Source organism: Liolophura sinensis, chromosome 2 (assembly GCF_032854445.1).
Source record: "Liolophura sinensis isolate JHLJ2023 chromosome 2, CUHK_Ljap_v2, whole genome shotgun sequence".
Classification (NCBI taxonomy): Eukaryota; Metazoa; Mollusca; class Polyplacophora; order Chitonida; family Chitonidae; genus Liolophura; species Liolophura sinensis.
The window spans coordinates 13,073,484-13,091,324 of NC_088296.1; the positions used below are offsets into that span (position 1 = coordinate 13,073,484).

The window sequence follows — 17,841 nt, forward strand, 5'->3', positions numbered from 1 at the left end:
TTATTTATTCATCTGCTTATTTATTTGATTGATGATTCACGCGGTACTCAAGAATATTTCACTTATACGACGCCGGGCACTATCATGGTGTGAGGAAACCGGGCTCGGTGATAAAGACACAGTATCAGCAGCCATGTGGAGACATCACTGTTTTACAAGCAATCTAACATTGTCCGCCATATACGATGACATGTACCTTCATACTGTAACACAGCTTGGCTTGACGAAGTCATGTGAGGGAATGTGTGGAAGAGAATAATTCACACCGTAGTTTTAGCACCATAGATTTTTTTTTTTGATTGGTGTTTTACGCCGTACTCAAGAATATTTCGCTTATACGACGGCGGTCAGCATTATGGTGGGTGGAAACCGGGCAGAGCCCGGGGGAAACCCACGACCATCCGCAGGTTGCTGGCAGACCTTCTCACGTACGGCCGGAGAGGAAGCCAGCATGAGCTGGACTTGAACTCACAGCGACCGCATTGGTGAGAGACTCCTGGGTCATTACGCTGCGCTAGCGCTTTAACCGAATGAGCCACGGAGGCCCCTACACACTATAGATTAAACCTGTACAACGCTCGGTATACCTGAGTTCAGTTTGTATCAAACTCCTCAAAGTTTTACAGAATCTTTGTTCCTAACAACTTTGGTATGTACAGCAAACGGGCAAACATGGGCTAAATTACACATATCCCTTTGCAACATCCCAAAATAGCAAGTTGAACAATATGTTTATTCAGGTGGAACTACTTCTGGGTCTGTACTGGCAAAGACAGAAGTCTCCCACGGTGAGACAGAGCAAAGAGAGAGGACAAATGTCTGGCTGCGTTGTTCAGTAATACATGTTAAAACTTATACTGAGATTTCTGTGATATACTCATTGCCTTTTATGAAATGAAAACATTTGTCAACAATTTGCATTATGAACGTACTCAGGAAATCGTGCATTTCATTACTTGACCTGTCAAGCTTTTTGTCAGTATTTTTTCTGGCAGAGGGTTTATGTTTTACACAGGTTTAGGGGATGTCACGAAAGCGATCTTTGTCACAATTCGACGACAATAAGTGTCCTCTTTGAGACAGTATTATATGTTACAGGAATAAGGCGATAGCTACCAACATACGTTCCTTAGAAGTTACATAAGATATGTTCGAAACATTTTCAGATCACGGAAGAAAACTTTTAAGACGGCCTAGAAAGACTTCTTGACCTACATAGACTAGTCATTGCCTTTCGGTAGGGGTTGGTCCTCAGTTGTCGTCTGCGCTTTTGTGAGTTGCGTATTGACCTTGCAGAGAATGGCGATCACAGCGAACAGAGGTGCTCAGACAAGATTAATATTTTTCATCCTGGTTTTGACAGTTTTACTTACCCCAGGTAAGTTGCTGCACTTTTACCCTCAACCCATCCCGCCCCTCAAATTGTCCAGATACACATATAACCGCTACCATAGTTACCATACCAACTCGAAAGTTGGATTATTTGGTTCACCTGTGATTGATAGCTTTCAGCATAAATTAAGGGGAAATTTGCTGTAGCCGCCTTTATGATGTGTGCTTCCACTTACTTTTGTGCACATACTTCGAATTATACACCCGTTTAGTTCAGCGAGTCTCACAACAGGTTAGTTAATTACACGGTTGAGGTCGATTTATGCTAGAGTAGTTTTATTGCGCGTGTGAATAGCGGAAATGTTCCATACCGACAATCCGACGGATTTGGTCCCAAAACTCGCACCTGCGTTGCTCAAAATGAGGGTTATCCCACTCCGCGACTAGCATTCAATGCCGACCATATCCGTTATTTCAATAAAATCGCATTTTACGGTACAAAAGTTTTACTCAACTGCACGAAACCAAAGGTCATCACATCCTTATTTTGCAACCTCAGAAGGGGTAAGTTGATCAAGCATGATAGTCTACATAAATGGGGCAGTCATAGTGCAGTCAATCCAGGGTGTATCAGAATACCAAGTTTGAAATGTTGGAGTTCGTATGTTCAACGACCATGCCATACTGGAACATTCACGTAGGACTACTCAGTCAGATCCCGATAACACTAATACATACGAAGGGGCTGTTACAATGAGTGGGTTAGCCTGAGTACCACTGGCCTGATCAAACTGCGCTACTTATATTTAGAATTTATATGAAACGAATATATTGATAGCGACTGCTTTAGTCTGCAATTTATAAGCAACTTTGTGTGGAATACACATATCAACCAGTTTTTATCGCAAGTTTCAAGAGTTTAGAGGAAGTAAAAAAAATAAAATAAAAAAAAACCCAATAAAAGTCAGCGAGAACCAGAAAACAGTTTTGTTTGTAGTTTGCAATGTTCAATGGTGCATGTCCTTTTACTTAAAATGTATGGCGGTTAATGAATTTTCTCTTTTATTTTTTATTATCAGGTTACCAGAATGGTAACACACCGATAGTGTGGAACCTGGCAACGTTTGTTGGCTAACAGTTATAATGTTTTGTAACTTTTGCAAAAGTTTAGGGAGACAACGTTAGCACCTTGCCAATATCGAAAGGATGAAGTCACGCTAGTTCACATCTATAACGTCAGAGATACGTTCCATGTAATTGGCTTGGAGTGAGTGAGTGAGTGAAAGTTTTAACGTCGCTTTCAACAATATTTCAGTTTTATCGCGACAATAAAACGTCAAATAGTCGATCTACTACGGGTAATTGGCTTGGCAGTAGGCATACATTACTGAAGCCAGCAATCTAGATAACCCTTAAATGCTCTAAATAGAAGACACAACACCTGAGCTTCATGTTGGTATTCAGTGTTGTTTATAATCGAGCGCTCAAAATGAACAGGTAGGTGAGTACATGGAGCTCGGTACGGTAAAAGTCTGCAGCATACAAGAATAGAACACATTGGAAATATATGGTCTGATGACAGGTTATCTCGTTTCAAGTTCAACCAAGGTCACTGTTAGAATTCCAGCTGCCTAGAGCTAGCGAATGTAAACAAACATTTGTTTCTTGATAGATTTGATAAGTGAACTTACAGTTTTTTCTCTCCCACGAAAAACTTTCCAAATTTATATTAGTCAGAATAGACCATAATAGCATCCCTGCGCTGGAGGGCGACAGAGCTTACTAAACTGTTCGAAGGATCTGGTCGATTTGCTCCTGGTAAACATTATAAAAAAAAAGTTGTATTGGTTGCTTTGACATCTCAAGTAATGAAAGTGATGGATATCCATGTTTGTTGTGAGTGGATTTAGGCTGATCTTTATGGATCAGCCTAAATCCACTCACTCCTTAATATTTATTTATTTATTTGATTGGTGTTTTACGCCGTACTCAAGAATATTTCACTTATACGACGGCGGCCAGCATTATGGTGGCAGGAAACCGGGCAGAGCCCGGGGGAAACCCACGATCATCCGCAGGTTGCTAGCAGACCATCTCACTTACGGCAGGAGAGGAAGCCAGCATAAGTTGGATGAGAGTTGTACTCTCAGCGACCGCATTGGGGAGAGGCTACCGGGTCATTGCGCTGCGCTAGCGCGCTAACCAACGACTCCTTAATAGTTTCTGCATATAGTCGTTTTGATACGAGAACAGGTATAGGTCATCCAAAAAAAAAAAAGAGGTGGGGGGGAGCAGTTGGTACCGATTGGAATACCTATACACGATATAGTTTCCTCGAATTTTACAATGATGTTTTTAATAAGAAACTCATTAACAACGAGTCATGAATGGTAATCCTTGTGTGTAGTTGATCTGAAAAAGGCTTTGTTGCCTTTGACGTTAATGTAGCGGTGACCAGTTTTATTAAACACCGATACAATTAGTGATGAAACTCTATCAGTTTAATGTGTGAAGAACTGGAGCAGAGAGTAAAGAAATCCCAAGTATGGAGGTATAAAAAAAGAAGAAAACTTAAACGTGGTGGGCATCACCCAAGAATCTCAGTTGAGGAAGAGTATGATTTGGGAGCTGTAAGAGCGATAAGTAATAGGAGAGGAAAAGACTGGAACATTTGCACAAGTTGATTGTTTCAAGGATGTTGCTTGATAGCTGATACTGAAATAATACAACTGCAAGTTTCGTATCACTTGACCTGTTCACTAGTGTCTGCAAATGTTGCGTCTGTGACTTGTCGCTCTGTGACGAGAATATCGGTGATGCGTGCTCTAGTCTGAGTTAACGTTTCATGACACACTTGATTGAATAATCAAGACATATGTTCCTGCAAATCGTGACTATTCCCACCAGCATCAAGTGGTCAAGATTTTTGTATAGTTACACTCGTGAGTGCGTGTGTGAGTGTAAAGGGAGGAGGGGGGTGAGTTGGTGCATATAAGTAAAAAAAAGGCTCATTTTAGATATCATCGGCCACGCTGGAGACCTTAGCGAGTGGATATAGGTGGGGCGAGGGAAAGACAACTCAAGGTCATGTACTTATCAGTACAAAGCTGGAAGTTGTAACCACATGCAGCTGGTGTTTAAAATAGCATCACATTTATTATTTATTATGTCCCTTAAAATCGCCCAGGTGCATAGGTCTCTGGACCCAGGTCATAATAACTGAAGGAGTGGTAAAGTTGCCCTCTAGAAGTTGTTTACAACAACAGCATTTTTGTACGCTTTATACATACTGAACATTGAAAACCAAACTAGGACTATACCATTAGTCCTAGTTTGGTTTGGATTTATATGCAGAGCATTGTTTCATTAAAAACTGTATAAAATGATCTTAAATATATTGCCACAAGCATAAAAAATTCAACCTGAACACTTGTACATATTTCTATCAGTTTTTATAATTACTGTATCTAGTTATATGGAAACAAATATCACTTCAAGCATTGAAATATATGGAGCAATGATCCATGTAAATGGTGTTGTTTGTATGAACGCCAAAAAAAAAAAATATGATTGCGTGAACAAACATGATGATTCCTTTTGCATAGTATTTTGAATAATTCGAGAACCGTAACGCCTAATAAATTGCGATTAACATCATTGCATTTGTTGCAACTAATTCTATCTAGGCCACTGTGCTAGGGGTCTTGTAAATTGCTACTCTTTATGCATTTACATGAACAGTTAGAAGAAAACCCCGACTGAGGTAAATCGACAAGTGGCCGTATTTCACCGGTCACGTGTGACTATTTGAAAGTTATCACACTGTCGTCGCTGCACTGGTCTTACTCTCTGTGCTGTACGTCTACCACACTGTCGTCGCTGCACTGGTCTTATTCCTTGTGCTGTACGTCTACTACAGTGTCGTCGCTGCACTGGTCTTACTCTCTGTGCTGTACGCCTTTAATTACTGAGTATACATTAAAGAACTTAAAACTCCCTAACTGGACATCAGATATGTTGAACTGATTTTGATTCACGTAATTATATTTTTATTATGAATTGAATTCCTTAGGAAAATCGCCTTAACATAGCAAAATGTGCCTTAGACTTCAGTTTTGTCATTTGAAAAAAAAGGTAAAAATAACATGACTCCAATTTCTCACATACTTGTTCTTTCGTAATTGTACTTCATATTCAAGCTTTCCCTTTTTTCTGTATGAAAAACTTACACCTCACTTCTGCACTGAAGTGGGACGATTTCCTATCTAGCTGCAACGGGTCTTTTATAGCATGTTATTGTTCATTGATATGCACATCACATTTACAACTGGAATGCAGTCTGGCCCCTGTACAAAGACATTCAAAGTTGAATTTTCTGTGCGATACACACTTTTGAGGACATCACGTGTACATACGCTTTTATTCTGTATGTTATGTAGGGTTATTCGCTGATGACGGATGTGGAACGAAATGTGGCTACAGGACGGTGTGTGGAGAAAAGGGTTGTGTTTGTACGGATAAAGACGACGCCTTGTTCACAATCACAAAAACAGAGTCAGCTCTTATATACTGTGTTCGTAAGTCGAAGCTGCATACTTATAGTCATGGGCCAAAATAAACCAAAGATCTTCAGCAAGTACCTGGCTAAGCTCATAATATAAAGCCATGTCTACAAACTTACTATAAAAATCGTATATTTGCAACAGATACACCTTTATAAGCATGTTTAAAATCATCATTGTTACAATATTTTGCATATATTATTATTATCATGTGGATGATAGTAATTAATGTTATTTTCGCTAAAACATTTCTAGACTCGCCTAATGACATGGTTCACATGGGCTATACCTTCCACATTTGTTATCCACATATGCAAATCTTTACGTTACGTGTTTTTTAGTAACTTGCCCAAGTGTGAGGTTTACCCATGTGCCCTTGATTTCTTCACCCTTCAAGACACAGTCAATGTATGAATGAAAAAAATGTATATAGCGTTAACAGGCCAAATAAACATGTTGATTTATTTTATTGAAACACATTACAATTCGTTTGAAAGAAAATTGCCAGTCAAATGCTTCAAGCTGTCCCGACAACACCACGTGTAGGGTGCTGACTGCGGGTGATGAATGGTTGGGATGTTACTGCTCAGCTGAGGCCGAACTATCAGACAGAGGTCAATGTCAGGGCGAAAGCCAGTTTCCCAAGCCAGCAAAACCTGGTACGTTTGCATCTTTTATCAAATCTTTAAAGACACCAATGTAACGCAACAGTGTTTTTTTAACTTACTTTTTCTGTCTAACAATATTATTATTATTATTAATATGTCTACATCTGTTTGTTTGATGGTGTATAGCATTTACTTTATCGATCTAGGATTTTTAAAAAACTGCTTGTTTAAAATGAACATAAAGTCTGTCACTATACAGACGCAGAAAAAAGGATATATTGCACAGGCATCACAGAAAAATATGTAGAAAAAGGTTTAGAAAGCTTCAACATTGGGCCAGGGATATGGAACTGAGGGACAATTCGCTCCGAGTAGCCTTGTTGACGCCTATGATCTGAGCCTATCATTAGTGTTGAAAGAGTCACGTGATGATTTGCTATGACCTATCAAAACCTATCAGCTCTCGATTGTCAGTGTGGCTTCTTACATTTGATAGACACACATTGATGCAAAAAATTTGATTTCTGGGGTATTTTAGATCTTAATCTGGGGTATTTTGATCCACACACTTATATTCAGGGGGCTGAGAGCAGTTACCCGTGTGAAATTTGTCAAAGATGCATTATTTTCCTTAGCGAAGTCAGTTTTATAACAAAAATATCTTCAACATCTGCATGAAAGAGTGGGTCCCAAACGAGAAAGTCGCACTATGTGCGGTAAATTCCCTGACGTGAATACAGCCATGCAGATCGAAGACGATGAAGAACATGACGATTGTCCGTGACTGCCAAACTAAAAGAAACATTTTAAAAACTTAACAGAGCTGAAATTCTTTAGTTGCATGTCTGGCATTTTTGTTTGTATTTTCTCACTTTCACACTGATTTGTGACGTCAAGTTAGATAGCTATAGCAATAATACGCCAAAATGGCGTTACCACATGAGAGGCCAGGTTGTTTGCTATCATTTTGTTGATAAGTGGCATAGAATGTTATACATATTTTTATATACATCTCCGGAAAACTACTTTCAAAGCTAACTCAGATTAGTAACTGACTTTATGTTCACTTTACCTTTATGCTTTTAACCTACGGGGCGTGCAATTTGTGTAGGATTGGCTTTCACGAAATTATATTTTTTGCAATGCAATTCTTTTCGGTACGTTACATGTACTTCAGGCTGTTTGAAAAAGACGTGTGCGCTGAACAAAATTCAACCTATCGACCGATAGGTGGTCTGTATATGGCTTTCAACGCTTTATAAGGTCTACAATGTATTTCTGTAACTAGAAGAAAACCCTATTGTAACGTGCACTTCGCCTCAGACATTGTTTGTTCAATATTTTGCAAGGGTAAAAAAGTCTTACTTCTATCTTGCAGCAGATGTTAGGTCACAGGGCACGCTAACCAATACGCCTGCCACCAAAATCGCCGCTAAATATGTGCGGGTTATTGGCACTGTATTTAGTTAATTTAATCTTTACAAAGCATTTTTTTAGCATTATAGAAAATATTTTAAGGAAAAAGGTGCGCATTTTGTAGCACTTCAGTGTAACCATGTGGTGTTTGACACAATCAGCGATAAACATGGTAGCAGAGCTGATGCCACAGAGCAAATCGTTTTAGATACTGGCTTCAACGACAAAGAAAATTACAATTTTTTCAGTTTTCTTTTCTTCATACTTGTATTTTATGTAATTCATTTTTAGTCAAATGTAGTAAATTATAATAGTGTGGCAAACAGTGCTGAACCTCTGGCGCTTTCCACCGAGTCAGTTCAGAGAGAAAGCTACTGGTTCATACCTCAATTTCGGGAGCGTACATTTCTGATAGAAACATGTTGAAATGCTTGAGTATTACACATTAATTAAAATCGTTTCTATGGCCAAATATTCCAAAACTACTTAACTCGGTCGTTTATATCGGCACATATTTACCTTGTCTGCACTGTTTACGTCATTCAAGGGTGCCTATGGAAATTACCGAGGGCAAACAGAAAACAGTTAAAAAACGTCAAAATAAGAACAGGATCAACTGTAAAATATTGGAATTGACATCACTGCATATTGTTACGTTGGATCCCAACTTTATTTATTTATTTATTTATTCATTTGATTGGTGTTTTACGCCGTACTCAATAATATTTCACTTATACGACGGCGGCCAGCATTATGGTGGGAAGAAACCAGGCAGAGCCCGGGGGAAACCCACGATCATCCGCAGGTTGCTGACAGACCTTCCCACGTACAGCCGGAGAGGAAGCCAGCATGAGCTGGACTTGAACTCGCAGAGACCGCGTTAGTGAGAGGCTGCTCGGTCATCATGCTGCGCTAGCGCGCTAACCAACTGAGCCACGGAGGCCCCGGATCCCAACTTTAGATGAGTGTATGCAAGAGCGGTGGCCGGTCGATTGGTTCAAGACAGATCATGATAAACCGACAGGTCACCATACGGTGTCTCAGCTACGATCCCGTCCATATGGTTTCCTCTGGCTTATACTGGGTTTCTCCTTTAAAAAACTGGACCTAATCGCCGAAATATTATTGAAATGTTCTGGAGAACTGGTAGTGCACACATCAAGTGGAAATGCCAATGCAGTAAAATAAATTTGCTTGTTTGTATTTGTAGGTTCTACACGATCTCCGACAACTTCAGCAACTCGCGAGGTCACTTGGTCATCGATAACAAGTCGGATTTCAGAGCAAGTGACTAGTACGACTTCAAGTAAGCCGTTTAACAATTGGGGAAAAGGAAAGACCATAAGATCATAATCAAAGGCAGAGAGTAGCCTGGCAACCTTATAGCTAATTGCAGGTTTGTTCATTGGGAAGGACTGCAGCAACCTGCGAAAGGTCGTGGGGTTTCCCCCGGGCTCTGTCCGGTTTCCATTGACTACCATGCTCGCTACTGTAGTATAAGTGAAATATTCTTGAGTACGACGTTAAGCACGGGTCACATAAATAAATAAATGACAGGATTCACAAGCTGAGCCTTTCGCTGAGAATCCTTTTTGCTGATGTAAAAAAAGTTCGCTTTCTTGATGGTAAATTTCTGAAAAAGGGAACAAGGGATATGGTTAGCTCAAGGCATGTCATGACATAACCAGTAGTGCAAAAAATTAACGCTATTTTCTACCGGTATGTTTGACATCGATTAGATCGAGGGAGGATGTCAGACGTGGAACCAGGCAATTCCCATCTCACACACAACTCATTTTTGCAGATTTCTTGTACAGAGGTTTTTTACCCTTTTTTGTGCAGTTTTATTCTGCAGTGTCAAATCTACTTTACCACTTGATGCGACAAAATGCCACCCCTCTCTCGAATTCGCCATTATAGCGAAAGTCGCTACATGTAATTTTCTATCAAATACCAGACCTAAGTGGAATGAAGAATTCCTGCAGGTTATTTGGTTCAAAATATTATAACGCAATCCAAGCGTAGGTTGGTCATGTAGGTAAAAGGCTGATTTCAAAATATGCTTTTCATTATTTATACAAAGGTGAAATGTCAGGATTTCCAACACCGAAGAAAGTGATATCTCACTGGCTACAGTAGGCTATCAGTTTTGTTACTACACATCCCGACGCCATGACGTCACAAAGAAACTTATAGTTTTATGACGTTCCAATCCGATCTCAGCAGAATGAGATCATAATAAAAGTTCAGTCAAATTTAACCTTTCTTACGTCACGCAACAAGACGCGTCACGCTATATACACAAGTCTGTGACGGTCTATAGCCCAAAACATTGCTGAAACTTGACCAAATTCACAAAATCACTACATTGTCAAAATATAAATAATAAATAAAATATTTCATAGTGAAGGCTGAATATCATAAATATTTTTCTTGTGAAAGGTGAAAAGGATAGTGTTATCATTTTCACCTCTCACTAGAAAAATGTTTATAGTATTCAACCTTCACGGTGCAATATCCTCTATATCTTTCACTAAATGGTTTCCTCTGGCCTCTGCCCAGTTTCCTCCATAAAAAAAGTTCACCGAGACCGACGACATATAGACCTAAACCTTAAGAAACATGGCGGACATGTTTGTCACACATGTATGTCTGTTCAAGTTCTTTTGGTCAGCTTTCATTTCAACAAAATCTTCAACCACGTTTGGAAATCTTGAGGAAACTCGGTCAAAAGATCAATGCTCAACCACAGGTGCAAGTTTAATGCTGACCTCTACACAGCCAATCTAAAGGACTGATGCGACAGTACATACGGACACCCTTGCGAAGATACCACTCATTATTTACTTTATTGCCCTTTAAAAGCACACAAACGAGACATCATGATAGATGAAATCCAAACGCACGCTATTAGAGAAATTATTTATAACAATACATCTTCTCTAATCAGTGCGACGATTTAATAATGTGCGTAAATATATTGCAAATAGAAACCGATTCTGTTCCGTCTTTCGTCAACTGGTGTATAACATTTTGTCAAGAGAGGCATATAGAAGTTGTAGGACCAAATCCATCTGATTATGTTTCAGAAAAGAAGGTTTAACTAAATGCAGTGACCTTTATAAAAACTGCCTGTATTCTATTTTCAGTCACACATTCTACAGAATTTTCAAGTCCCACTGAAATATCAACAGGAACCCAGACATCAACTAAAGAGCATCCTGTAGCCAAAAATACATGTAAGTTGTCTCCCAGGTAACATTTGGTTCTATGCACCCGAAAATATACTGTGTGGCAGATGACGTAAAGGATGATGGCAGAGGAACATCATGACGTCATGTATAGGATGACGTAAAGTATAGGATGACGTAAAGGATGAATACTATATTAAAGTCTAATAACTTTATTTGTGCGGATATACACACTTCTGTATACAGTATAATTTATATACATTTAAAATTAAACAAGGCATTCTTAGGACACTGGTAGCTTACCTGGTTGAGCGGTTTGTTAAACTGCATACATAATGTTCAAGTGAGGTGATACCTTCAAATACTGACCACCTGCAAACCAGAATGACTGACTGGTTGAGCAAACACCCAGCTGACAACAGCCACTGTCTGTGCGGATAGACTGAACATTCCTTTGTAGTCTAGTAAGAGACATGCATCGGCCAGTGTCCTGGTCTCCTAGTACTAATATAGATGTGGAAAGCTTTCTACAGAAAGTGTGTATACCGAGGTAAATGAAGCCCAAAAATAGATATTCGACACTTCCTAAATGTGATAACTAGAGAGACAATAAGCTTCTCTAGATAGATGTTTGCATATGAACAAACTGTAGCCCTACATGAAAAGATGATAGAAATCTGTGTTGATCGGAGAACAGTGCGTACAAAAACAGATAAAATCACCACAGGAGCCTGGTTATCAATACCTTTGTTCTCCTGTGTGTAGGCCGGTACACTAGATGTAAATTTTCTTGATCGCCAAATTTACCTCCATGTATTTGTTGTAAAGTCCAGAAATCTTGAAAAAGAAATAGACCATGTATATAAGATATTGTAATCCTACATAGAGGCCTTCTGGAATAGATGTGTTTACTACAGAAAATTGAGGTTTTTGTAACTAACAAACTTTACATTGACAGTCCATCAAAAATGACTAAAAACATTCCCAAAGCCAATAAAACTAAAACCAATAAATCAAGGCGTACAGAGAACACCCGTAGCTTCCCTGACTGAACAGTTCGTAAAACTGCATTATTTTCTGATAAGGTAATACTTTCAAATGCCGACATACCTGTAAACCAATATAAAGTAGAATGACATCCCCATACTCATGTCAGATATTATTCTCAGATATTAAGATATTCACAAATATTATCCGTGTGAAAAATAGAGCTTTGAGCATAACATCACGATAATTAGGTCTGTTTTCAGCTTACCCATTTAGCTGCATACATGAAAAACATTATTACGCCGTGTACCTGGACGGGGAAAGCTATATGAAAATTAAAATAATAACCACATGGTCATTAAATTTACGCATGTAGATCTATAGATAATATAAAAGATATACTCAAATTTCAGAGAAATGGGTGCAATATTTTAGCAGGAGTTGAGTAAGCAAAATCTGTGTACATAAAAATTTATCATTGCACCAAATACCTGAATGGGAGTAATTAAGAATAGAATGACCCGATTATTAATTAATCTTAGATATGAACAAGTTTAAATAATAGGGAAGATGTATGTCCTGAATTGGGGGTGATTATGTAAATGATTACCAGATTCTCATTAAACTTGAGTATGCACAAGGTCAGATGGAAGGCAAAATGTATGGTAAGTTTCATGAAAATTAGCGCAGTAGTTTGGGAGGAGATACTTGGATAAAATCGTGTCTACAGACAGACAGAAGGACAGAGAGTTTGGTTCCAGTATACCCCCCCCCCTACTTCGCTGTGGGGAGATACCTTACATTAGGGAGTTAAAAAAGCTTAATCTTCAATCCATGTATGACAGCCCATTACACAGAAGCTAAAAAAGCTCAACCTTCCTTCCGAGTATGTTCATTTACACACCATACCTTACATTAGGGAGCTAAAAAAGCTTAACCTTCAATCCATGTATGACAACTCATTATACAGGCCATAAAAAAGCTTAACCGGACGCCAATACCGACACTTTTGCCCCCTCTCACAATACCTTTCCGTACGTCGTACAGGCAAGCTAAAATAGGTCAACGTTTCATCAGTTTCCCCTATGTACGTGCAAATGTACACATCATTTATGATCCCCTAAACAGGAGAACGAAAAAAAAAAAAAAAAGAAAAAGACAAACCACAACATAACTTTCTATCGCTGTATGTTGAATCCGAAAGAAAAGTTTAACCTTTAATCCATGTAGGAGTGCCCATTATACAGAAGCTACAAAAGTTTAACTTTCACCCTGAGAATGTGCATTTACACATACATTACCATTAGGAGTTAAAAAAAACTTAACCTTCCATCCAACTATATATATATCTATGAGCCATGCCTTAGACTATGGAGCTAAAAAAAAAGCGTAATCTTCCATCTGAGTATGTATATATTCGCATCCAGCATACCTTAGGCTAGGGAGTTACAAAAGGCTTAATCCCCGTGTAGGTACATTTACACACCATTCCTTAGACTATGTAGCTAAACCTTCCATCCGAGTACGTCAATCCATGTATGAGAGCCCAATATACAGGAGCTAAAAATAAGGTAAACCTTACATCCAAGTATATACATTTACATACCATTTAGACTAGGGAGCTAAAAGAAAAAGCTTAACCTTCAATCCATGCATAAAAGCCCATTATACAGGACCTACAAAAAAACTCAACCGATGACAAACATCGACACTTTACCCCGCTTGACATTTGATACACAGTCCTTCCTTATTAAATTATGCACTATTACAAAAAGCTACCTATTCGTACAAACTTGTACAATCACAAAATATCAAGGTCCTCCAAATCTATGTATTTGTCTGTAAAGGTCAGACATATTGGAGTCGCATCATACATTAGAATTTCTTTAATTATGTTCTTGGCAAATATGTAAGTCACAGAACAATATATATCACTCTCTGAACTTGTAGCCGATGGTCCTGAAGCCTGGAAGGTGGGCGTGGTGGGTGGAAGTGGCGGAGCGGTTCTTCTGGCCTTGGTTGTTCTGATTGCGTGCGTGTCCCTTCGGTAAGTTTACTCATAAATAATTAAACCTGTGGTGATAGATTACGGCAAAGTTGCTGGGTTATTACAATCGACTTACCCTGGGAATCCTTTCCAGTACCAGTTATTCACATTACTAAAAATACATGGTAAGGTCTTAGTCTCTTTTTCATAAGAATAGAGGTGATGTCTGTAGCAAACTTGAATAAAAACAGATTCATCTGTTTTTAGCAACATTTTTTTTATCAAACCTGACCTAACGCATTTACTACCTTATTAAGGAAAATAGACAGATATAGTGAATGTTAGCTGTTGAATCATTTAAAGTGCATTATCTACACCGATGAAAATAAAGCCATTTTTTCTGTAAAAAGGACAGGTTTAGTTTAATTCGGACACGTTACTTATTACTCAAACCATCAACAGTCTTCCACAATAGAAAAGAATTACAAGACTAGCGTTGTTTGTAATTGATTATGCATCGTTTGTTACATTGAAGAGATAGTCCAGAAACGATAAAAATAAAGCGGACTGGATGTAACATACAATTAAAAGAACTGCACTTGGTAGACAGAATAGTTCGAAATATATTCATAACACAATATTAAGTTGAACTAGTTCTCCTTGTCCAAAAATGTCATCTTCATTAACTTCATGTACCGTTATGTGACGTCACAGTATAGTTCTCCTCCGATCTTTTGACTGACATGTAGATCTGGTGAACACTAGTGACCAATCAGAGGCAACCCTGCTACTTCGTTTGACGTCCTAATTCAGTGTCTAAATTTCGCCGGATAATTAACTATACATGGGGAGAGGTCTTTGCATGACATATCGCTGTTACATTATTCCAGAGTATGCTAAGTATTTTACCCGGACAAAGGAAGGACAGTTGGAAGGAAAAACTCAACTAAAGAACAAATGCCATCACCCTTGAGCTAATAAAGGTCTCATATATATTAGGACGCGATGTCGTATTAGTTCATTACATGTACTTTGCAATGCACTCTCTGTCAAAAAAGATGATTTTTGATTGAAGTGAGGCACTGTGTGTTTAATTTACTGTATGAAAACCGACGATCACCAGAAAAATATTGTTACTAGTTTCACGTGTGTATTTCTGGGTGCTGTCAAAGTTTGTTTTTTACTGGGCGTTTGTCTTCATATTTAACATAAACGTTATAATATGATTAGTTTTGTCATATTTTGACAAGCTTAAAATTTTCTTCATAGTACACTTAAGTTAACGAAGTCACTGTGGAGAACAGGTAGCAAAAATGCGTTATCATGAATTAGAACCGAATTGTTACAGTATGCAAATGCGTAACATGTGGCAACTACACAGAAATCATACGTGAATCCTACTTGAGAGCATGTCGTCATACATCTTTAATGTGTAATATGTAGCGGAAAGAAACGTTTGTCATATATTTATTTATTTGATTGGTATTTAACGCCCTGGTTAAGAATTTTTCAGAAAGTTACATTTGTGGTTGAGTGATTTTCCCCACTCTACGGTGTCTACAATATACAATGAAATGAGGTGCCCATACGAGGGTGTCAGCAACTGTCACTCACTGCTGTAGTCAGTTTCCCTTCCTGAGGTGCACAGTTTTTTGCACTGGTGCCGATTCCTTGTCTTACCATACCTGGTCCTTTGATTGACATTACACACCACTTGCCCCAAATTCTGAACAGACAGATAAAGGACAAATCTGATATTATGCTAAGCATTTTACCCGAGATAAATAAAACCCAGATAAAAGCAAAACTAAAGTGAAAAAAGTTGTATAGTGTGACATTAGAAGAACAAACAAGAGTTTTCATATCTTCATATTATATTACTGTATATAATGATTAATACCATGTGGTTAACATTTAATCTGAGATGTTGAGACACTGATGTGACCGTTACATTTCTTCGCAGAAAAAAGAAAAAACACAGACATATTACAACTCCACAGCACTTAAGTAATAAGAATGGAAAACGCAACTCAGCAGTGCGTCAATCCGGTCTGCCATACAGAAACGTCGCTGATCTACCTTTGTCAGAACGGAACGGAACTGACAATCCCGCTTATTCAACAGTGGTTTCAGAGACGCAGTTGTCTGACCCTATTCAGTCCCGCAACATTTCCACACCAGCTGGAGCGGCTAACAAAGACGGTGGTACATATGACATCAGTGAGCTGTACAGCGTTGTGAATAAACCAACAAAAATTGACACGGCAAGGAATGCGGAATTAGAGGGCTTGTACGCAAATTACCAAATACCAGCAGAAAAGTGCAAGCAAAGGAACGAGGCAAAAACGAGCAGAAACGAAGGCGCGACAAAGAGTTACACCACAGCACAAGCTACCAATCTTTATAATACAAGTAATCAGCCCGGTGCACCCGAAAGCGGAAACCTGAATTTTGCAGAGCAAAAAGGAGACTATGACACGGCATATAACGCCAAAGTTCAAACGGGGCCACCTGCACATTTAATGTGTGATGAATACGACGAACTTTTAATTTAATTTCGGTACGTACGTGTTAACAGAGCAAAGTGAATAACTGCACACGGTTATTGTTGTTACAACACACTGGTGTTCATTTTCCAATTTGGCAAGGCATATACCTGCTACCATGGCGAGTTATGTGTTAAAAAACTCTCCGGTCAGAATTTTGATAATCTTGACACTTTATAGCCCTTTATTAAGAAAACAACATTTAGTTGCTAACATTTGCCAACATTATATATACGGACCCCTGCAAACCTTTACGGATTCACCATACCGTGCTGTAAAGAGACCAAATAATGCCGCAAAATCTAAACAAATAAGTTTCATATCTTTAGAAAAGAGTTTTTAAAATTTTAATAAACATCGCTCTCCATGGTGCTAGGGGCTTGTCACTACTTATGCATTAACATTAACAGTTACATGAATGTGCGGACGGCAGCGCGCCGAGATGGACGTCACGGCTCACACGATGACAAGAAGGCAACGAGGTCCGACTGGGGGACCTTGCTTGAACTGAGAGAAAAATACTTGCCTTAGGTGAACTGCTACTTGGTCATATTTGATTCAGTTTGCAAGGGTGTGTAATTAACTGTCGAAAAAAGGTGTTACAAGAATTGTTGTTGACATGTTGGTGCCGTTAGCTGCTGAATCATTAGAACTCTTTTGAAAATGAAGGCAAGAAAAGTTATTGACTGGTACATTGTCAAGCAGCGTTGCTATCTGTCGAGCACGAGCGTCCCTGACACCGTAGATGAACAGGCTAACGTTGCTATCGGCTGGCACGTGCCTTTCTGACTTCGTTGGTATATAGAAAAAGTATTCCTCGCTTGTTCGGTGAATACGGTAACTTATCCAAGGCGGATTGACAAATCACAGGCCTTGACTTTTTTCTAAATTGTGATAAGAGACCGTATTTCACCGGTTACATATGACCATTTTTCAGCTATCACACTGTCGTCGCTGCTCTTGTTTTACTCTCTATACTGTATGTCTTTAATTATGTGAGTATAAACGACATTTCCTTGAGGAATGAGGTCAAATGTTTGATGCAATTTCAGGTTTTAAAGGAGCCTAGGATGTTTATCATATACCGATTAAGTGCAGTGATACCACGCGAGACACCCACAAATGTATACGAACATTTCACCTTCTCAAGAACAGTATAAAACGAATGAAACAAATGTAACACGCATTAATGTGTATAATAAACCAATTGAT

At 38.8% G+C, this 17,841-nt stretch overlaps 1 protein-coding gene across 1 annotated transcript; it reads left to right on the plus strand.

Moving 5' to 3' along the window:
* The first annotated feature begins 1,054 nt into the window (after window positions 1-1,054).
* On the plus strand, window positions 1,055-11,177 carry LOC135462501 (uncharacterized). Its single transcript, XM_064739728.1, has 5 exons — window positions 1,055-1,378; window positions 5,772-5,909; window positions 6,392-6,553; window positions 9,129-9,224; window positions 11,068-11,177. The coding sequence occupies exons 1-5, from the start codon at window positions 1,300-1,302 to the stop codon at window positions 11,175-11,177; spliced, it is 585 nt and encodes a 194-aa protein (XP_064595798.1). The 5' UTR covers window positions 1,055-1,299.
* The last annotated feature ends 6,664 nt before the right edge of the window (window positions 11,178-17,841 follow it).

Bases quoted from the DNA above. Each gene is read 5' to 3' on its own strand.
- LOC135462501 (XM_064739728.1), top strand. From the start codon at position 1,300: ATGGCGATCACAGCGAACAGAGGTGCTCAGACAAGATTAATATTTTTC. The intron at 1,379-5,771 runs GTAAGTTGCTGC...TATGTTATGTAG, and splicing joins GACAGTTTTACTTACCCCAG to GGTTATTCGCTGATGACGGA. The intron at 9,225-11,067 runs GTAAGCCGTTTA...TTCTATTTTCAG, and splicing joins AGTGACTAGTACGACTTCAA to TCACACATTCTACAGAATTT.